Source organism: Saccopteryx leptura, chromosome 6, assembly GCF_036850995.1.
Source record: "Saccopteryx leptura isolate mSacLep1 chromosome 6, mSacLep1_pri_phased_curated, whole genome shotgun sequence".
Taxonomy (NCBI): domain Eukaryota; kingdom Metazoa; phylum Chordata; class Mammalia; order Chiroptera; family Emballonuridae; genus Saccopteryx; species Saccopteryx leptura.
The window spans coordinates 32,963,632-32,987,105 of NC_089508.1; the positions used below are offsets into that span (position 1 = coordinate 32,963,632).

The 23,474-nt window shown below is 44.5% G+C and overlaps 1 protein-coding gene across 5 annotated transcripts in view; it reads right to left on the reverse strand.

The window, feature by feature from the left end:
* RAD51B (RAD51 paralog B) overlaps positions 1-23,474 on the reverse strand; it is a 603,012-nt gene that overhangs the window by 175,857 nt on the left and 403,681 nt on the right. For all 5 annotated transcript variants that reach the window (XM_066388052.1, XM_066388051.1, XM_066388050.1 and 2 more), the window contains one exon: positions 8,955-9,051. In XM_066388052.1, the coding sequence (XP_066244149.1) occupies positions 8,955-9,051 (97 nt within the window). The remainder of the gene's footprint in view (positions 1-8,954; positions 9,052-23,474) is intronic.

Sequence of the window (23,474 nt, forward strand, 5' to 3'; positions counted from 1 at the left end):
TCAACTGGACTGCCTGGGTTGGAATCCTGGTTCTTCCAATAATTGTGTTGCTTTCTAAGCCTCAGTTCCTTCATCTATAAAATGAGATAATGGTTATCATCCATCTCAGGGAGTTGCTGTGAGGATTAAATTCAATAACAGATATATTGCCAGGCACACAATCCATAGTCCATAAATGTTAGCTACTGTTAATAGACCTAACTTTTGAGTGGCTATTTGTTTCTTACTACTAAAAGAGCCCTGAAACCGACTGGTGATTGCTGTATCCCAGGTCTGAGCAAAGCCTGTAGAAAACAGCACCTGTGACCTTGTGAAGGCAAACGGCTGCCATGAGCCCTGATGACACCCCTCTGCATGCTGATCTCCCCTCTTAGGACACTGTCTCCTTGAGATCTCAGATGGAGACACATTTGTTTGGTATCCCTGGTGCCTAACATAGATAAGAAATTCAACGACTAAAGCAGTAGTTCCCAAAGTGCTGTCCTAGTCCAGCTGTACCAACAACTCCTGAGAATATGTTAGAAATGCAAATTCTCTGACCCCTCCCCAGACGGACTAAAACTCTGGGAGTGGGAGTCCAGCAGTGTGTGCATTAATAACCCCTCCAGGTGGTTCAGCTGCACACTAAGGTTTGAGAACCATGGGAATAAAGGTTTCAGTGGGGAAACACAATCACTCCATATTCTTGACTGAAGAACAGCCCTACTCTCTCTGGGGAGTCATCCAACTTTTTTGATTGAGCATGTGGCTTTGGAAGGGATGCACATGGAACTTTAAGGGAGGAAAGAGAAACATTCCTAGACAGTCAAATAAGTCTCATCAATCATGTTGATCAAGGAAATGACGCGCTGCCAATAGATTAGCCTCATATTCTTCTCAGGGGCTCCAGAAAAAAATCATAAGCTCTGTAACGTGGCATGCCAGATGTCCGTGCTCCACACTGCCTACTACTTAAGTCTAAATCTTTGCCATTCTCCTACATGGCCCCTGCACTCCCAGCCATAAGGAATGACTGGCAGTACCTCAAATGACTGTGGTTTTGCCACCATATCTTTAGTAATGACAGATCTACCTAGAAGGTCATCTTGGTATCCTCAGCAATAAGTATAGTTCTTGGTGCATAATGGCTGCCCCATTTTCCTAAATGCCTGATGAGTGCATTGTCTCCTTACCTCAGTCTTCCCTCCCAATCCTGCACCTCTCATCCAGACAGTCTATTTTTCTCATCGTTATAATCACTTTAGCATAAAACCTAAATTCAGTCCATTATTCAAAAGTCTGGCCCCAACCTACTCTTAGATTTATTATTGCATATGACCTTGCTATGTTTACCGTTTTCCTCTTCCCAACACGCCCTACATTTCCCCATAACACAGAGCCCATATTTATTGAGCACCCTCCAGGAACTAGGAGTTACAAAAGTGATCATGACATAGACTCTGCCCTTTAGGAGATCGTATGAAAGCAAAAGAGGCTGACAATCAACACATAAGCAAACGAATTTATAGTACAGGTCAGGTTGTGATAAGGGCAATAAAAAAGGATAAAGCTGGGTTAGGAGACAGAGAAGGATGAGATAGGGGAGGGGCTGCACCTTAGAGAGATGAAGGAAGATCCCTCTGAGAAGATGACACTTGAGTAAGACTATAGGAAGGGAACAGGCCAAGGGAAGATTCAAACAAGTGCTCCAGTCAGTGGGAACAGCAAATGCAAAAGCCCAGAGGCAGGAACACTTTGTTGAGTTGGAGGAACAAGAGAGTAGGCTGTGTGGCTAAAGCAGATTTTTTTTTTTTTTTTGTATTTTTTCTGAAGTTGGAAATGGGGAGGCAGTCAGACAGACTCCCGCATGCGCCCGACTGGGATCCACCCTGCATACCCACCAGGGGGCGATGCTCCGCCCATCTGGGCTGTCTCTCTGTTGCATCCAGAGCCATTCTAGCGCCTGAGGCAGAGGCCATAGAGCCAACCTCAGCGCCCGGGCCATCTTTGCTCCAATGGAGCCTTGGCTGCAGGAGGGGAAGAGAGAGACAGAGAGGAAGGTGAGGGGGAGGAATGGAGAAATAGATGGGCGCTTCTCCTATGTGCCCTGGCCGGGAATCGAACCTGGGACTCCTGCACGCCAGGCCGACACTCTACCACTGAGCCAACTGGCCAGGGCCTAGAGCAGATTTTGAGAGGCAGAGAATGATAGGAGATAAGGGTCGACATGGCCCATTGTGAACTTCATGCCTTTGTTCATAGTATTCCCTGATCTTTACTCTTCTCTGTCTATATCTCTGCCATTCTTCCTTTCTTTTTTGCCTATTGAAATCGTATCTGTCTCTTACATCTTCTTCCCTGGACCCTGCAGATTCGCTTCCACTGAAAGATAACTAAACCCCGGAGCCTTTGGTGCATACCATACTGTCTGAAAGGACCGCATACACTCTAGCTAATATCGGTCTCCTTTAGAATTCTCTCCAAACTACATTGTAAATATCTTGAGGGCAGGGACCTCCTGGAAAGAAAGGATCTTGTTCATTTCTGGATTTCCGGTAACACTGACATAGTGCATATATGGTAGGGGCTCCACAACTCATGAAATCGTTAGGTAGAAAGGCACTTGAAGGTCCCTTCAGCCAGCCAAAAGAAAATTTTTTGAGGAAACATAGCCCTAAAACTATGCTAATATATGCAGGAATGCAGCTAATGCACAGGAAATGTTGGTATGACTGAATGAAACACAGTTTAATCCAAAGAGTGTGTATTGAATGGCCTATCAGAAAAATGAAGACAAGCAAAGCCGTCAGAGATCTGAACCTAGGTCAGAGATCAGCTGGAGTATCCTTGGACCAGACCACCTTGGCAGACCTTGCTACAATCCTCCCCAAATCCTAGTAAACATCAAAAATGCATGCCACATTACAACAGAAACTAAGTTATCACGTGGGCACCACTCCCAGAAAACTGTCATTCTTCCTTTCTTTCTGATCTGTGACCTGGAGGCCTCTCGTGTTTGGTACTGAATCAGAGGCATCTTCCAATGTGAAGCCCTCTGGGATCACACCACCTCTTGGCAGCCCATGCTCTGGGCTTTTGGCCCTGTCATCTCTATAGTTGAAGCAAATTAACAAAATCGGCTTTGGTGTTCTCGTCCCTCCTGCTTTCATGACAACTGAGATGTTAACATGAACATATGCAGATCTGGGAAATTAACCAGTAAATTCTAAAAAGTGAAGAGGACTGAGGGTAAGAGGAAAATACTTTCAAAACATCTAGCCCAGCCCTCTCACAAACCATCTCAAAGACTGCTTCTCAAAGGATACTTTCTGACTTCCATCTGATTTGATCTGCTTCAAATGTGTCTCTCTGGCAAACTGTTACTAACAAAACAAAGCTCCTGACCAGGGGCTAACTTCCTGGTGGCTAACTGCACTGTTCCCTTTCTCATTTGATCCCTCTGCCCTGGTTCCATGGACCCTTGGCCTCCCTGCTGAAAATCTGCTAGTTCCTAGATTTTCAGACATGTGTAGGCTGTGCCCAATCCCTCTGAACTCTAGCCACCCCCAGCTCACAGAATATTTAGGCTTTCTTTAGCAAAACGCCATAGGTTTTTTGGTGCTTTTACTCTTTCTCTATAAATTAGGCTTTCCATGGCATCTGAACAGTTGCTGGAAGTAAGTTGTGTGTGTTGATGTATATATATGCCTGCGGCTTTGGAATAAGAAACGGAAAGGTCACCAGGACACGTAGACATTTTTACCCAAAACTCACTCCTAAGAGGCAGCAGAGTCCCAGTTTAGGGTGTCCCGGAGGGACTCCGAACTCCGCTCCCCACACCTCCGTCCCTCACTCTGTGTGGCCTTCGAGCAGTTCCCTTCTCTCCTTCATGCTTCAGTTGAGGCAGTTGAGGGAGGTGGATTGAGTGATTCATCCTTTTAAGACATTTAAAAATGCTATGGAAATGCTAATGTTAACAATGTTGATCGCAGCTGTTAATATTAACCTTGCAGTCACACGGTGACACTTTAAGTTTTCAAAGCCCTAATTATAGCCAACCTGAGAGGTGGATTTTTTTAAGGCTGCTCCACCCATAACCATTTGTACATGGTCCCACCCGAACCAATGAACATTTAGTTTGGGACTGGGCTGTGGGAGAGCTTTGGAGCTAACGCGGAGCGAGTTCTGCTAACTTGACCGACCCACCCCAAAGTCTGTGGTTAATGGATTACAAATTTGGGTAACGCTGGACAATAAATTACGACTATAATAATAAAGCTGAAAGTACACACAATTTAAGCAGAAACACCAGTGTTTTTTATCGGAAATGAAAGAAACCATTGATCACAGCAACTGTCTGAGATTAGCAGGGAGCCACATTTTCAAACATCCTGCAGTAAATCCAGAGCAGAGCCAGCTGGAAAGCCAGAGTGGAAATAAAACTTGAAAATTCATACCACGCTTTGAAGTCTGCCTCTTTCACAACCACGAGTCCCCGATCCGCCCCGACTATTCCGAGCTGTTCTTACTCGGTGAATTTATTTCAGAAGAGACATAAGCCACGCACTTGCCTATAATCTTTCAAATGAACTCCAGCTTTTTTGCAGGGATGGTTTCTTAGGGAGTCTGAATCCTAAACTACTTTCTCTTGTACATGAAATCAGCCACCGATTCAACCAAAATATAAAGGCTTCCAATACGGAAAACGAGTAACCACTCTCAGTTCTAGCAAATACTACTTTTTTCTCTTGTGTTCTTTCCTTGACCCATTTGTGCACTTTCCATTTTCAGTTTTCATGTGTTACTATCTATCGAAAACTATTAACACAGATAAAAGAAGACTAACACGCCAGATGTTGGGAATGCCAGGATGGCAGCCTGACAGTGTGTCCCCTTCCGTGAAGCCTTCTGGGGCTGCTGAAATGGCTGTGTTACTACCCTGAAGTAACTGCCAGCTAACCCATGAAATCAGCAGAGGAAAACAAGCTAACAGGCGAGGTTAAGCAGAGCTTCGGTTTCACACAACGCCTACCGCCACTGTATGTCAGTCTCACCTCAGGGGTTCAGCTAGTCTTTCTGCTCAAATCCCGATGACTTCAGAATAAGACATGGTGTCTTAGGCCAGCTGGACTATTAGATCCTTTCTTTCCTGATCACTATGGGCAAAAGGGATATTCCGTATGGCCAGGACCCAATCATCCTTAGTATCTTCATCGACCACTGGGAAGATCTTCCAAGGGCATCTAAGAAAGGTGTCCTGGCCACCTTTCTTAAAACTAGAGAAATACTTTGACTCACAGTGTCTGCTCAAGAGCAATATAGATCATAAAAACACAAATCCTGATTTCTGACCTGAGGCTCACAGTATAACGGTCAATTTTTAAGTCTTGAAAGTTCCATTCTCCCAAACGAATGAAATAAATTTGTGAAAGATTCTAAACATTGGCAAGCACACTGCACATATGAGGAATTATAACTAAACAGGGAAAACTCCACTTGTCCTCTCATTCCTTCTCCGGGCACAAGGCTACGGGGCAGGAGCTACGCAGGGAAGTCCTCGGCCTCGGGGTCCCCTTCTCCCCCTTCCGCTCTCCTGCCTGGGAGCTGGATGATTCAACAGGGGAACAAAACCTCAGTGACGGGAATCATACCGCAGACCCAAGCAGTGAACATGGGTCTACATAATGCAAGGAACAACACAGCCACCAATTTAATATGAAAAACACACACACAAGCAACACAAAAACAAAGAACTCTCAACTTTACAAACACTGGGAGGGCAACAGCTGGTCAGCCAAGATTAAAGGAGCGTGAGAGAGCACCTCCCATCTCCTGACTTCTCCTCCCCTACAGAGGTCCCTGAGCCAGCCAGGGCTTGCTTTTACAGCCCCGTGCAGATGACCTTGTTCCAGCGAAGATAGGGGCTCTTTTGATCTCAGCAGGGCGATGCTCTGGGCCTGAAGCTGGCTGATATTAATAGTACAGGATCCACTGGGGTGGAAAAGCTCTCTCAGTTGGGCCAGGTCACTTGCATTCCCTGCTCTGTGTCAGAGCAAAGGGGAACTTCATTTCCCTGAATCAGCCCCTGCTGAGTACTTCTCTCAGGTCAACTCAGATCATTTTATCATAAGCTGGCTGCTCGGTGGCCGCTTGTTCTCACCCCACAACTGTTTTCCAGGGAGCGCTGTTTGAGCAGTGCCCTCTGCTCTGCAGCTGAACTCCATTACAGGACAGGGTGGACCTGGAGCTCACTCGGCAGGGTGCTTCTCACACTACTTTGCTCACACTTGTGCACACGTTTGTGTGGTGGAAAGGCAGAGACAGACAAGACCAGAAGTGTTTCTAGATAAAGAGGCAGCAATAAGGAGAAGAGACTGTTATAGGCACACCAAAGTTATTGATGCCAAGATGCCTTAAGCTCTTTCCTATTATGCATAATTAGGACAACAAGGTCATTCTTCCCACCCTGAAAAATCAGAGTATCTTCAGATCCACATTAGGATTTCACAGTGTTAGAGCTAGAAAGGACTTTAGCAATCTTATATTCATTCAACCTGTCATTTAACAGAAAAAACCCCAACAAAAACTGAAGCCAAAATGATTAAAACCTGCTCGAGATCACAAAGCTAATAAAACAATGGCAAGGCTGATACCACAAATGCCTGAAATAACAACAAAGTAATTTATACATATTAATCATAGTAACATTAACAAACATTGTAATTAATTATATTTGAATAGGTATAAATATCCTAAGAAACTTGTCCATTTTAACTCACTGGTAAGTAACTTCATTATAGTCTTCAGGAAAAATATTTCTATAGCTTCTTTACCTGCTCAGCTATGCAAGGAAAAGATCTAAAAATCAATCATCTCCATTCTCCCTTGGATTTCATAATAAAAAAAGAGAACTAAGAACTAGCTGGTAACCCTTCCTTTGCCATGAACATCACGTTACCATTTTTTTGAAGCGATTACACTGGAGCCCCAAAGCAATTTCCTCCGTTATCTGTTCACTCCTCTTCTTTGCTTAAGATAAACCAGGAAGCCGAGACAAAGCACAGTGCTCTTACTTATTGGTTTTCAAATAAGGAAACAAGATAGTTTCTTCTCCTCAGAGCTGAATAAACGTTTGTGATGTGTATGAAATAAAACAATTTTTAATGATGTTCATAGGTGCTTTATGAGACTCTCCTGGTTACTGTTTCATTTTTAAGATATTATTTATTTTAGATAGGGGGAGAGAGAGAGAGAGAGAAGGAGGGGAGGAGCAGGGAGCATCAACTTTCATATGTGCCTTGACCAGGCAAGCCCAGGGTTTCGAACCAGCAACCTCAGCATTCCAGGTTGATGTTTTATCCACTGTGCCACCACAGGTCAGGGTCCTGGTTACTATGCTTACCAAGTTATTTACTATGGTATCGGTTCAGCATTTATTTACCTCCTATTATGTGCCTAGAACTTTGCTAGTCACTCGGGCCCAATATGGATACAAAAAGAATACAGGATAGTCGGTGTCCTTAAAATATCTGCCCATCTAGTCAGGGGAAACCATGAAAAGTTAAATTAATTTTTTCTAGACCTTTTCTTTATATAGAAGAGCAGATAGGGGGACCACAGAGAAGCAACAGAGAGTGAGACCAATGTATGCTGGAACAGGTAAGGAGGTTTTGTGGAAGAGGTGGCCTTTAAGTAAACCTCGACAGAGTAGGGGGGTTTGGGAGGAAATGGCGAGGAAGAAGTAAAAAAGGGGACTGCTATTCAAGAACGGGCAAGCTGTCCCTGCAGAGGCACGGGGCAGGATGGGGCCGCAGGCAGCACACTTGGAGTAGGAGCTCCAGCCAAGGTCACGGCAAGACCACAGGTTCAACAGGAAGGAAAGACCAGACTGCAACGCGTTAAGAATTATTGACTTTATCTAGTGGTATTTTGGAAACAGATGCATGCAAAAGAAAAGGAAAAACAAAACAAAAAACAACAAAACCCTGATTTTTAGCATTTGCTGACTTCCATGGTGTAAATATATCCTGGATATTTTCAAATCAGTTTCTCAACTTAGCCCATTCTCAGAAAACGGGCTGAAACGACTCCAGGATTTCTCAGTAGGAGAGTGACACAGTAAAGGAAAGCCAGGCAAGTTCCACTTGGTGGCAGCAGGACGGACATGGCGGAGTCCGGAGTTGGGAAGACACTTTGGAATGTGGCTAAAATAATCCAGCGGTGAGTTTAGTGAGTCAGCTGATCACAGTACAAATTACAAGAAAAGAAGGGACAGAGGGAAGACATATTTGGAAAGAGGAACCGCACAGACTCGAGGGTGAAAGGAACGTAAGGCCTAGCAGAACTCAGAAATGTCAAGTAAGAACTTTCAACAAAACTAGAAACCACCCACTGGCTCCGTGGTGTAATTCCCCTAGCTACGTAAACCATAGCCAGCCTGACCTTTGCGAGCATGGGAGGGTGGAGAAAATTTTGCAGATTTACCAGCGCGGGGCGTTTTTCTGTAAAGCTCATAGGGAGTGCCGCCTCACCAGCACAGCCTGCCGGCGTCCGCCTTCACCCAGTCTGAAAGTGCCCAGCACCAGGTAGGGCTGGCGTGCTGTGGGAACACTGGGAAAGCCACCCTTTGACCACTGGTCTCAAAAACAGAGTCATTCAGCAGTTCACCTGCCCTCATACTAAGGACCCAAAAACAACACCTGAGTGACAGTCCTCAAGGTGAAGGTGATGGATGCCTATTAAGATGACACACTTGGGTGCAAAAGGAAGCTCACTTACGGTGACAGAGCAAGAGACTCTCCAAATATAAGGGATCAGATGCCTGGAAAGGTGGCCAAGCCTAAACCACCAGGCTCCGCTGGGTTCACTGGCCAGGGCCTATTAGCCGCGTCTCCCAGCTCTCAACAGGAGGCAGAGGAGGTGGTGGGGCTGTATGTCAGTGTCAAGTTTCAGCCCCTCTAGGACAGATCTCTTACCTTCAGACAGGGACAAATCATCAGCTGGAGACACCAGGTCTGCCTGAGAAGCGAGGGCTCCGCTCAGATGGGTTGTAATTTGATTCGTCAAGATAACCTGTGAACAGACAGGGAGAAGGTGGGGGGTGGGGAGAAGAGAGAAGACCAAATTAATTATTAGAGCTATCAAAAGGCAGACTGTGGCTTAGGGGAAGGCTGATAAGTGCACAGGTAGGAAAACCCCAGCTCTGACTTTCATCAGTTTTATCTGTAGGCCCGAATATCTGGCAATGCCCACTGGTCATTCAAAACACGGAACACTGAGGAAACAGGCTGACTTTTTTTCCAGAGTTTAAACCTCTAATCAACTCTTCCTAAAGGCTGAATAAGTTGGGACTGAGACACATTGTATTTGCTGAATAAATGAAAGCTAACAAGAAAATTAATATGCATGCATACACATTTTATTAGACTTTAATTTTTAAGATTATATCCACAACCCATGATATTAACTACTAGTACTGAATAAAAGCAACAATTCAAAATCGGGATGCCTGTGGCTTCTCCCCTTGTTCAGTCAAAAGGCAGTTTTATTTGCAAATTCGTGAAATTAAAGTAAGATTCATCCTTCAAGGAATAACACTCTTCTTTTAAATTACTTGAAGTCTGACAAAAGAATTCCAAAGTCTCACTATATATTTGAAATGCAAATTAATATAATCCTACCTATTCAAAATGAAGTTCATCACACTTGAAATTCCTAGATAAGACTAAAATTACCTAATTCTCATGGCCCACTGCCACATAATATTTTCATACTTGGTTCAGTCAAAAAAAAAACAACTATGATTTTTCTTTAAAATTCTCACAAAATTTACTCTATTGTTTAGAAACCTCCAGGAAGAATAAGATATGGATTCTCTCCCGGAAAACTGCAACATCATTAATACTAATCATTAGGTCTGGGCGCTCCCACCATGGGTAGAAAGAAACTACCAGCATCTGGTCCATCAGAGAAAATGTATCTTATGAAAAGGTTACGAGGCATTTAGTACCCAAAATATGCACCTAGCTGGACTGTCTTATTCTGTCCTAGGGGGTCAGTTATGGTTTTGTTATCATCCTCATTTGAACAGAAATGAAAATCATTTCCATTCTTTATTGTCCAGCTTTTCAGCCACACCTCTGTTGCTGTCTCTTGAATGGCCAGTGACACGTTATAAATCCTATCCCAATGGCAGCTTAATTGAGGGCTGAGCGGGGAGCACAGTGGCAAGGTCAGGTGAAGAAATGAAGTGCTCTATTAGCAAAGACAACCTTCCCCAGGTCTTTGTGTGTCAACCAGGCTCAGGAGTCTCCAGCTGCTCTACAGCCACGATCAGACATTACAGCATTGCATGAGCATTTGCTGAGCTTATCGTTCATGTTCTTTTATATCGCTACTTTTCATTTGGATTAGTAAGAGCCACATATGCAACGCCTTCAATTAAAAAGGCTGGAAAGGGTCATAGAAGAGTTTGTTCTTGTAAGAAACAAATATATATATATATATATATTTTTTTTTTTTTTTTTTTAAGAAACAAATATTCTTATGCATGGGCAGGAATAGGAATTGTGTTCATTTCTCTCTTTATAATACAGGCTTTGGAGTTCACTAAAACTGTGTTCAAATTCTGGCTCTGACACTGTGAACCTTGGAAAAGGTACTTAAACCTTGGAGCTTTATTTGTTCGTAGGTAAAATTACACCGATCTTATAGAACTGTTTTGAGAATTAAATGAGATAATCAACGTAAGGCACCTAACACTGCATCTGGCAGATAGTCATCATTCAATAAACAGAGGCCACTGTTATCATTATTTTCTTCTGAATGATGCGGTATCAGTTAGTAAGTTAGTGTATTCTCTACGCTTCAGACAATTGGATGTAATAATAAAACACTGAATCATAATTTTCTCTATCAGGATATACTTTAGTAATTGATCATTTCTACCAATCTTAGTCCGAAATTCTATTTAGTTGCTAAGAATTTGTGTAAAAATCTCAGTAAGAAAAGAATAGCAAAAAAAAAAAAAAAAAAAAAAAAAAAAAAAGAAAGAAAGAAAAGAAAAGAATAGCAATATTTTATGGCAGAAAATGTGTCTAAAGCTATTAGTAAGAAAAAGTAATTATTTAAAGCAAGACCAATAAGATATTGGCATTGTCTGGAAATACTATGTGCTTTATCTACCAACGAAGAAAATAATGTTATCTGTCCTAGTTAAAAAAAACAATGTGTAGCTTCTGAGAGATCTAAATAGGTAAGTTCTATTTTTAAGGGGATTCTTCTAAAATAGAACTCTAATTAATATACTAACAGTAATAATATAAGAAGTTATTGAAGACTTACCATGCAAAGCATGTCATCATATATAGAGAGAAAAATAAAGAAGTAACGGCATTGTAGGCCTTCTTTAGAAACTTGTATGTTAAAAAATAAGACACTTACTAAAATAGACCACTTTTTCTCACTTTTACTACTATTTCATTGGTCCTATAGTGGAAACTTGCACTGAGATGACATTTTATTGTACATAAGAATTAAAATGATACAATGATATCCTGAAGAGCTTAAAACCAAACTACTGCACAGATGGATCTCAAAAGTTAATGACTCTCAGTTCCACTTCTAATGGAAGAGAAGACAGAGAAAACATTCTCACTCTCCAACGGGACAAGAACAAGCTCCTCAGCGGTCTTGCTAATCGTCCTCTCCTTTTCTCATTAGGACTTTGAGATCCCAGTCACTGAAGGCATACATGGCAACCAAACCCAAGGCGGTGCTAATCACAGCATCTTACTGAATCGTTGTGTTTTGTTGCATCCGAGAACAGAAAAAAGGGAAACATTTTTAAATAGTATTGATGACAAATAATCACAATTTGGGCAGAAGCCTATAGATGTGTTGTCCTCTGAGCCAATCTGGATACTAGAAAACTACATTCTTAAAATAACTTATAAAATACTGTTACAAGTTACAAACAAAGTCTTAACACTATTTGGTTTCTGACAGTGAGTTCAGACTGACACTTTAAGGGGCTTTCCTGCTGCTTCGCCTCTGTTGCAAAGATTAGAACTTCTCTAGCTTGGAAGCAAATCTGTGCAAGAGCAGTTTGCACAGTGAATAAAGTGAGGACTTTGGAGTCAGACAGACCTGATATCAGATCCTGGGTTCTACTACTTACTAGCTGTGTGACATTGGGCAGGTCTCATAACCTCTCTGAGCATGATAATAATTAACTCATGGGGTTTTGAGGATTAAACTGGATAATCCATATATAATCTTTAGTGTGGTGCTTACTAAAGGTTAGCCCCATCACTGACTTTAATTCTTCTGTGCTGACTTGCACCTTGCATGGTTAGATACAAAACCCATGCTTGATCCCTCTTTCCTACAGCAGAAGCCTACTGCTAAGAACAAATATTTGCTATTGACATGTTCCAAAAGCAACACAAATTTAATTGAAACTGCCTCTGCAATTTTTGCCATTTCTCTAAAGTATGGCTTATTTAAACCATACAACATCCCCTTTTCCTCCCACCTCTACCCCATATCCACCCACTACCCTCTATTACAAATCCGAAGGCCAGAGTGCAACTCGAACTAAAAGAAGAAATACTCTTTTAAAAATAGTTATGATTACATCTGAAGCCAGGAGGAGATGGAATCCAACTTAGTTTACTCTACAGGAAGAATACCATCCAGCTACTTGGGGGACTAAGGAAGCCCAGCAAGTTGTAATGTAACAATTGTCTCCACTCAGCCTTTTATTTTTATTTATTTTTATTTTTATTTATTCATTTTAGAGAGGACAGGGAGAGAGAGAGAGAGAGAGAGAGTGGGAAGAGACAGAGAGAGAGAGAAGGGGGGAGGAGCTGGAAGCATCAACTCCCATATGTGCCTTAACCAGGCAAGCCCAGAGTTTTGAACTGGTGACCTCAGCATTTCCAAGTCGACGCTTTATCCACTGCGCCACCACAGGTCAGGCTTTATTTTTATTTTTTTAAATTGATTTTATAGAAAGAGAAAAGAAGAGAGAGCAAGAACATCGATTTGTTGTTCCACTTATCCAAGCATTCACTGGTGGATTCTTATATGTGCCCTGACTGGGGATCGAACCCACAACCTTGGCATATCAGGACAATGCTCTAACCAACTGAGCTACTCACCCAGGGTTCCACTCAGCTTTATACATGGAGTGACCACTTACTCCCAGGGTTTCCTTGCTCTGCCTTGTTGGTTGTAGGATACTTCAGGTACACTTGAATAGGAAATTGTCCCTTATATTATATCCCATAGACCTTGAGCCTTATTTTTAACACTCCCCTCCAAAGGCAAAGCATACAAAGGGATGAGGGGAGATATCTCCCTTCAAAGACCATGCCCCTGGGTTCCAAGTTTTCCCTTGCAGTTTCTAGCTTCTCTACCTGCATCCTACTTGATCCTTCTGTGTACAGTAGTTTAACATGTATATTCAGTTTATGGAAACAATGAAGAAACTTAAGGGTACAGATTCATAAAGAACCAACATACGTATTATAAGCTAGAGAAAAAGAGATGAAACAGAAACCAGTTAGGACCTAGTAAGGCAGGTGGGTGGGAATGAAAGCCATTTTGGTCAGAAGGCAGAGGGTTCTAGGGATGAAAAACCAACCAATACACAGACAAAAATATATGAGTCATTTCTGCTAAGTATCAAAAATATAGTTTAAGAGCACAAATACGTAGAGCCAAGAGGGTAGGAGCAGAATAAGCCGGTCAGCAGAACCATCAGTTTCCAAGGGTCAGGAAACAGACTCTCCACTAGTCGTCTCTGTGTCTAATGGGCCATCTACCTGTGGTGGACCCGCCTTTCTTCAGCTGTGCTATGACCAGACCACCTCTAGGCTATATCCATGACCTACTCACACCTTCTGTTCTCAGTCTAGAATACATGCTGCTGTATGGGGCCACAGTATGTGTCTATAGTCTGATGCACCCTAGATTGAAATATTTGGGAGTATTTTTGCTGGGGTTTCTATGGACAGCTACTTGGTATATTCAACCCACTGAGTCCTAGAAAATAGAGGGCAGGAGAGAAAATGGGACAGCCCTGGAGAAATCAGAGTGAGAAACTGCCAGGCCTACAGGCACAGCCTTTGATGGAAGAAGCTCCTTTTATTTGACTTTTGGAAGGTGACAGAGAAGATGGCAGTGTGTAGTCAGCCAGGGACAGAATAGGTTGGAAGAGGATATCTGGCCCTGTTTGCTCAGTTAAAGAGATATTTATGGTCAGCAAAACAACTTAATATTTACAAGTAAGACTTTTAAAGACCTAAGGCCATGTCTGTGGGGACAGGTAAGAGGCAAATTTGGGGATCCATGCCTTCCAAAGAGTGAACTAGCATCATCGGTCTGAGATCAATCATTAGTAATAGACAAGAAGACGGAATGGCAGGCCTCCCTGCCCACTGTCGCTCCTAAGGCACCGCTGGGCAGAGGAGAGAGGAGAACTCTTACAGATTCACGGACAGACAGGTGACCTTACCAGGCCGCTCTGATGTCCTGATCTACAGAACCTGAGCTATAAAAGCAATGAACAAAGGGATCTGATGTCCAGGAAGACACTATAATATTATCAAAACATTACACTGTAGCAAGCACAATCTTGTAACAAGAGTCCTTCTGGATTGACACTAATAACTAACCATAAGTCAAACAGGTAAACAACTTCAGCTTTGATGAAAGTGTCCAGTGTTTGAGGCATTCCTCACAAATTCTGCCAACCCTTTTGGTGGTCTTCGGTGCCCTCAGATGCATGTGGCTTGTCATTTTCAAGGCCCACAGGAGGCCTGGAAACTAAAACTCTTCATGGAACTCCTGTCTATGTACAACCAAGCTTAAAGGTAGGCCAAGCTAGAAGAATCGTGAGGAAACCTCAGGCATCTCGGGGACCTGTCTCTGCCCATAAAAACACCTGCTTCCTCCTTCCGCCCACTGCCTGCCAGAAACCTGCCACAGTCTAACACAGAGAATCAGAGGAGTTTCAGAATCACTTTAACTGGGCACGCAGGCCAGATGCAGTGATTGTCCTGATACTCACAGCTCCCAGTAAACAGGCAGCCCGCTGCACACCCGGGCCCGCCAGAGGAGAGGCAGCCTCGGAGGAACAGAGAGAGTCTGCAGGGGCTGATGTTTCTCAAACTGTCTGTCTGCCCGCTGCTGTGCCCAGCACGCCCCAGGGGCTCTGCAGGCATTGTTCATTTTCTCTCTTTTTTAATTAAAAATGGTTTATCTGCTTAAAGTACACTTTTTAACAATGTTGGTTTGGGTACCAGCAGTGATCCTAATTAACAGAGATGACAGTGACTTAGCCCTCCTATCCAAGCAGAGACCTCGGCTAAGTCAGAAATTCTGAGTTTTAATCCTGCTCTGGTAATGGGCTGCTGAATGTCTTGCTTTTAAGGAGATAGAGGCCGGAATTTTCCTGTGAGAAAGTGTTAAGGTTCATTGAGTCCTTTCATCACCCAGGCTTGAGAGAAAGGCCCTGGAGTGGTTGTCACCATACTCTCCTCTTGCCTCCCGACCAGGATGGTGTCTGCACCAACCCATCTGCTGTGACAGGAGCTGGGGGAGAGGGGAGGAGCGTGGGGGGGGGGGTAGGGAAGGGCGAGGGGCAGGGGGAAAACCACAAGAAGAGTGGGAAGAGGGAGTTGGGCACAGGGAGGGTATAAGGCTATGTCCCCCCCAAAAGTGGGTCTAGAGAGTCACCCCTGCCATTCCCCTGACTACTCTGTGTCCCACTCCCAGCTTTGAAAAGTGATCTCCAGTATTTGTTGTGAGGAGAGAAGTCAGACCAAATATTTTAGAGCTGAAGCATCAGAAATCTGGTTTTACTATCCACTGGCTTAGTTTTCCCAAGCTCTGGAAAATTATAAATCATTCTGTTATGGAAAAAAGTAATTTTTTCGTTAGCTTCAGCCCAGAGAATATCAACTGTCAGTTCGAGAATAAAGCACTGATAAAGTTTTCGTATTGCAGCCTGCTATTCCCATCTTGAAGGTCTATATGACAACTGTTTTCTGGGAAAATCTGAAAGGCTCTGGGGGATTTTCCTTTTGAAACATTTGTGGTAAAATGATCGGACTTCAGTTTGGCTTGAAGAAGACACTGCTGTGGGGGTCGGGCAGCTGCCTTTTATTGCTGGCTAGGTCACTAATCTGCTGTGCAATTCTGGGAAATGCTCCGAACCTCTCTGTACTTAAGTGTTAAGTCCACAGAAAATGTGAAGAAAATAACTGTGTTACATCTATATATAAATGTAAAAGGCTGATGTGGAAAATGTCACACATTTCAATTTGCATTAGTATTTGGTGGTACTTAAAATTCTCCCATTATCATTGGTTCTCATCATCTCCAACCTTAAGAAATCCAGCATTTGAGGCATTCCTAATTGAATTCTGCCAACCCTGAGGATCCATGAGGAAGAAGGGAAGGAAAAAAAAGAAGGAGGGAGAAATCTTCATAAAATTCACACCTCTTATTGTGAACCTGGAGGGGGGGGGGGAAAAAACTACCTCTTTTGCAGATTTCACTGTGAAATTCACAGGAAAGACTAGAAAAACACTGCCTCCTCCAAGTCCCTAAAGAAAACATCCACCCAGTATGAGGCAAGAGGAGGAGGAAAAGAATCTCCACAGCTTTGCACAAACACACACACACAATCACAGAGGGACTGATAATAACACCCCTTCCACCTCACTTTCGCCATGGCCTCGAGACCACTGAGAGCTCAGAGGGAAGGCATTGAGGTAGAATTGTGTCTGCCCTCTGGCCAAGGTAAACATAAGAAAAAACCCGTGTGGCATGGCAGGGTGGCTTTCTCCTTGGCCTACTTCTCCTGGGATGCACATGCTGGGGATGCAGTGGAAACCCGGGGCAAGCGACTACCGCGCCACAGACGTAGGCGTGAAGAGCTCGCTTCCACCGTCGGCATGCTGTTCCACTGGCCCCGACGGGGCTGAGGTTAACACGCGTTGGTTCTGGGTCGGGCCTCGGAGGGAGCAACGGTTTGTCACGAGGCCACAAACAGCAGGCTGGTGTGCTGTTTCCACCTTCGCCCGACCTCGGCAGCATCCTGTACTGATCGCGGGCCCACTGCAGGAAACAGCACGCACCCCCGGTGAGCTGCGCAGTGCCTTCGCTGTAGCTTCAGAGGCTGCCTTCGGCCACTGCGTGCAGGTTTGCAGCTAGCACGGCACCAAGGAGGTCTCAGTCCGGCCGGGGCTCGCAAAAGAGCACGGCCGACTGTCCGGCGGCCCTGCGGCTCCCGGACGTGGGAGAAGCCTTCCTGCCAGCCCGCACTGCACCATACACTTCCTGTGGCCTCGTCAGCTTTCACGCAGTGTGTTTGGTTGTCCTCGCCCACTCCCTCACTGCCCACTGCGCCCCACAGACAGGCCGGGGAGGTGAATTTCCAACAGCCCCCTGAGTTTCTGCTGACCTTTTTAGGTGTTTTTGTTACTTGATGGTGCTTTCTATTCATGTGCCCTTCTGGGCTCTGGGGATTCCCCTCCCTTTGATTTGCAAGGAGGATTAGAAAGACACAGCTTTGTGATCAGTCCATCACAGACGGCTGCTATAAACTGATTTCCCCTCCTTAGACTCATTTGAAACCAAGAAAACAGTTCTGTTGAGTCACTTGCTCCCTGGGGGGCGGCAAGGGGGACGGTGGGTCTGAAAATACAGCTCCTGGGGGAGTCCAGCAGGATAAAACACCCATTTTTGCTCTTGTCCAGCACCAGCCACACATACTGTGGCTGCAGGGGCTGATGGGAAGGAAAAGCTGACAGAGTGGCCTCTGGTCTCACTTCACCTGTGAGAAATCTCCGAAGGGGGGGATTATTTTTTTCTGTCTTCTCATAGCTCTATGACACCAAGGCAAACAGCATATTAACCACAAGGCTCTCCAAACTCTGAAACCCAAAGTGTGTGCATCCAATTCTACCTCCAGAGTGAATGTGTGGTATAAAACAGAAGCAAAGGTCACTTACTATCTGTTCAAAGGAGGTCAAAGGTCAGTCCAGGAACAAATTTCCAAAGCAGCCGCCTCAGCAGATGGGCTTTTGAACAAAAACTATTTACTCGCTATCCTCAAGGAAGGGATATTGTGTAAGGTGTTATATATTTTTTAAAGGGGATGGAGGTGGGGGTTGGGAGTGGAAGCAATGCTGTCTGTGTCCATACTTAAATGACAAACAAACAATAATAACCTACAATTCAATAGAGTCAACACAGGAGAGACACAAGAATAGGCCTAGAAAAAATAAATGAAAATGACTAAATATTTACACGGTGAGTAGGGGGCAGGCTTCCTCGCACGGCAATGCCCTTGAAGTGGAGATGCTCCACCACGGTCACTAACAAGCCAACTTCCAGCCACATACTACAGGCCCATAAAACAGATGTGCTGGCCAGAGACAGATCACACTCGGGGCACAGGCCTTGATGCCAGATGACAAATAGGTTTTCAGTCTTCAATGCCCATTCTGATAGCTTGGAAACAGCCACCCAGAGCACTGCCCCACGGGGACCCTGAGGGAGTGGCAGGCTGCTGAGCTGCCGAGGAGGTGGCAAGGCGCACGCGCTGCTCGGCCTGCGCGGCATAAATGCACCTGAGTGCTGCCCGGGAGCGCTTCTCAATGCCCATTCTGATAGCTTGCTAACAGCCACCCAGAGCACTGCCCCATGGGGACCCTGAGGTAGTGGCAGGCTGCTGAGCCGCTGAGGAGGTGGCAAGGCGCACGCGCTGCTCGGCCCGCACGGCATAAATGCACCTGAGCGCTTCCTCCCTCGTTTCCAGGTGGCTATCGTGTTCACTTATCATCTGATGTCATTAACAGGAATAATGAGACCATTTTACACAGGTAGGGCACTTCATATTTTTCAGAGTATGTTCACAGAATGGTCTTAGCTGATCCTCACCACCTCATGAAGGAAGCCGGGAAGTTAATGAAAGCAGCTGTTAAGTGTCTGGTGGGTGGACTCGAGTCAGACCTCCTGGGTTTCCATCTCAGCTCCACCACCTGCTAGCTGTATCATTTCAGGTAGAGTAAGTACTCTTTCTGTGCCTCACTTTCTTCAACTATATACTTATTTTTTAAAGCATTTTTTTAGATTTTATTTATTTATTTTTAGAGAGGAGAGAGAGAGGGAGAGAGAGAGAGAGACAGAGAGAGAGAAGGGGGAGGAGCTGGAAGCATCAACTCCCATATGTGCCTTGACCAGGCAAGCCCAGGGTTTCGAACCGGCAACCTCAACCAGGTCGATGCTTTATCCACTGCGCCACCGCAGGTCAAGGCTACTTAAAATAATAATCATGCCTACGGTGAGGACAAATGAGTTGGCATATAACGCACTTAAGACAGGACCTAATACCTAGCAGGTGCCTAACAAATAGAGGCCTTTTACTTATTATTCCCTTAACTTCACTTTTTTCTTTGGGAAAGAAAAGTGATCTTTGTGAGATTGACATTGTACATTTTCCATGGTTCACTCTGGCTCTCATCGTCAACCCAAGTGTCTCAGTCTGAAATGTCCTCGTGATTTACTCTTCAAATTTTCACCTTTCTGGGGCCAGTTCAAATATAGTCTCTTCGATGAACTCTTTCCTAACTATGCTGGGCCCAGCTGACCTCTCAGTTCTTAATACTTCCACTTTAGAGTCAGTGCCAGGTAATTTAGTACAAGAAGGTTTTTCTCCTTATTTCATGTAAGTTATTCCTATCCCTCTGTCTCCAGTGTAAATGTTGGGAGATTTTGTGTACTTCCAGATCCTTGTCCCCATTCTCAAGGACAGAAGGGAGAAGGGAGGAAGTTAATGTTTATTGAGCAGACACTGTATCAAGTGATTAACATACATTAGCTCCTTTCATCCTCACACCTCAGTAAGGTACACAGTATTATCCTAGTTTTGAAGATGAGGAAGCTTAAGTTCAGAGAAGTTGAGCAATTATTTGAGACCAAATAGATAGCATGTGGGAGGGCCAGATTCAAACCAGGTCTGTCTGGCTCTTTGGCCTTTGCTGGTTCTACCACATAAAAGAGTCTCCACATGAACATTCATAGCCTCATAGATAACTGTTGATTAATTTCTTCAGAGCAAGGCATTTGCTGATATCAGATTGACCAAGCCTCACGTTGCTTAACACATAGTCACATGTAAAGGAAAACCTGGACAAAACGTTTAAGACAAATTTTCAGCAGCAAGAAAAAGCTGGCTGACTTTCAGAACGCTGTTTGGTAGAGTGGGAAACCCGGTCCGCGGGCCGGGCAGGAACCATGCTCCAGCAGGTACGCAAGAGAAAGGACACAACTCTTGGATTCTATTTCTGTCTCCACCACTACCTACTCTGTTAATATTTTCACTTCTGCTAAAAAGTGATGACAAGAGTTTCAGAAGGAAGAAGGCTGCCAGTTAAGAGCAGAGGAGGAACAGGCAGTTAGCGGGTTAAATGTGGTAGAACCACCACCAGCACTGGGATCGGGAACAGGAGTTCAGAGCTGGGACAAACTCCGTGGGGGCACCTGCCTTTCCAGCTTCCCTTCAACCCGCAGAGAGCAGCCCTGGGTGTGGAGTAATACCGAAACATAAACGATAATAGTATTTATGTGTTCTGCAAGGGCTATCTTCAGTTTACTTAGTCTCTACTTGAACCATCCGAGGAGTTTGTTCTCGTTTTCCTACTTGAAATGATATTCATTTATATTATTTTCAGACTGGTCACTCTCTGTACAATGGTGGTGCTAACTGAGAAAACGTTAGTTGATTCTCAGCGTATTTGATAATCAATTCATGAAGTGTACTAGTGCCTCTGACCTCCTGATGGAACCCCCAAACTTATGGTGGAAACAGACCTGGGATGGAGGTGGTAGGGGCAGAGGTTTGTTCTTGGTCTTTGAAATCATCCAGCCAAAAGACAAGGCCTGAAAAGACCTAGGCAGGTGTCTGCAATACTTTAAAGTACGTGATCCGGGCCCTGTGGAGGGCAGCTGTCCATTTCCACACATCTCAAGTCCCTCTGAGTTCAGAATCCCGGAGCTGTGGGCACATCTTGTGGAAGACTTCCTGCTCCCATCAAGGCCTGCAAAGGGACCGCTGCTGAGCATGGATGCCCAGCCGCTTTGGAATGGGAGGACAAGGAAGCTCTTTTCTGTCTCGTTATTGACCGCCCAGTGTTCCTTCTCATGGGTTCCTCCTGCCCTCCCCAGGACCACACTGAAATGACTCAAACTGCCTGTCACTCTAGTGAATCCAGTCAAATAAATAAGTCAATTCTCTTTAAGTTTGTGGTCTCAACTCCTTGTTGGTTTATTGCAAAATTAAAGGGCACACAGAGTAGAACCATCAATCAGTAACCAGCAGAGGAATAAGCTCTTTGTGGAATGCACAGGGTAGCAGGAAAGAAGAAGAAGAAAAAAAATGAAAAGAAACCTCATGAAATGGTCATTTGTTAGGGGAACGGGGGGAGGGGGGGTCCACATCGCACATGCAGCATCATTTAGGAAAAGTCTTATTAAAGGTTTCCTATCTTGCCAGGAGAGCAAGCACAGGAACGCAAACAAAATCCCTCAAAATGTTCTGCTAGTGCTGGTTTCTTGTGGGCTTTGCTGGATTCCACAGACACAGCCAGAGATCAGGGGCCAGGACGCTGGGACAGTGACTCAGCAGGCGCAGGACCAAGGGAAGGAGATGAGATACCGCTATTGTTTATTTTAAAATAAACAAACATAACTGGCTCCCTCCACCCTTTACCCCAACCTGACCTTCCCTTAGCACCCTGTTAAAGTAAAAGCACCTAGTAGTACTATGCTTATTTGGAACTTTTAGTCAGTGCTATTGGATGAGAGTAAAACTGAAGAGCAATTTATAATCTAGAGGAAGAAAACTACCACTTATTAAGTACTCACTGGATGCCAAACACCATGCTCAATGGCTTATTTCAATAACCTCCTTTAATCCTCATTGCAATCTTATGAAGGAGGTAACATTACTCTTCTGCTTTAAGGATCCATAAATCCTGTAACTAGCTTATCAAGCAGCAACATCACAGGACTACAAAATCACTTCCTTTAACCAGATACACCACGTTCAAGTGCGACACTAGAAAACTATTGTGGTATTCTAAACCCTGATGGAAAAAAATTAAATAGGTAGTATTGAAAATAGCATAATCAGCAGTCCTTGGCCTACTTAACACATCTTCCATGCTATATAAGTTTCTTCTCTAGGCCCTGGCTGGTTGGCTCAGTTGTAGAGCGTCAGCCAGGCATGTGGAAGTATTGGGTTTGATTCCGGGTCAGGGCACACAGGAGAAGCGACCATCTGCTTCTCCTCTCTTCCTCCTCCCCTTCTCTCTCTGTCTCTCTTTCTTCCCCTCCCGCAGCCATGGCTCAAATAGTTCAAGCAAAGTTGGCCCTGGGAGCTGAGGATGGCTCCATGGCCTCACCTCAGGTACTAAAATAGTTCAGTTGCCGAGTAAGAGAGCAGCAGCCCAGATGGGCAGAGCATCACCTGGTAGAGGGCTTACCAGGTGGATCCCGGTCGAGGTGCATGTGGGAGTCTGTCCTTACCTCCTCACTTCTCACTTAATAAAGAAAAAAGTCTTTTCTCTAAACTATTGGTGTTCTCACTCATTTCATAGGAGAGGAAAACAAGGTGCCAAGTGGTGTGGGGAACTGCTCACAGTAGTAAGCAAAAGAGCCATAGACCATAACATGTCTCTGATTCTCACCCACACAAGATGTAGGCTTTGAAATAACTTGGTAATGGGGAAAGATTCCTTATGTTGCTTTAGAATAATGAAGGTCCATATATATCACCCACATACATCTGAATATAAAATCTCATCTGAACCTCCTTACCATCTAGCAATAATGCAGGTATTACATTTCTTTCCACATCAGAGAGAAAAGTGACTAGCCTAAAGTTTGCAGCATATAAATGGATATAAACTCAAGTCTACTGAGTCCGGATCCCATGCTCCATATACTCCTTGATCCTGAGGAGAGTGCACCTCCCGTAGAGAGGCAGACCAATGGTAAAGGGACAACCTTGTGAGAAAGCTGGTTCTCAGCATCTTTCTGAAACAAGGACAAACTGCTTGTGGTGGTGCCCAATGCAACAGGATCTTGGATTCACCTCTTTTCTCGACAGAGGTGAGTATCAATAGTGTTAGAACCTCTGTGCTCTCTCTGAGGGTGGTCCTCCATTACTCATGTGAGGTTCAGTGTAAGTGCTGGTCATGGTTTATCAGAAGTGGCCCCATGTATTAGTTCAGCCAAGGTGTTCCCAAGAGAGGGTAATAGAAGCAAGAAATGAGAGAAAGTCACAGCTGGGGCAAGTAGGTGGAGGGCAAGACCGCAAGAAGGCTAAAGAGTGAAGTGTATACATGAGGCTCCCCCTACCCCTGCCGTATGCTCTGTACTCTCATCCTTCCCAGCACAGCTGGGGTGGGGTCCCT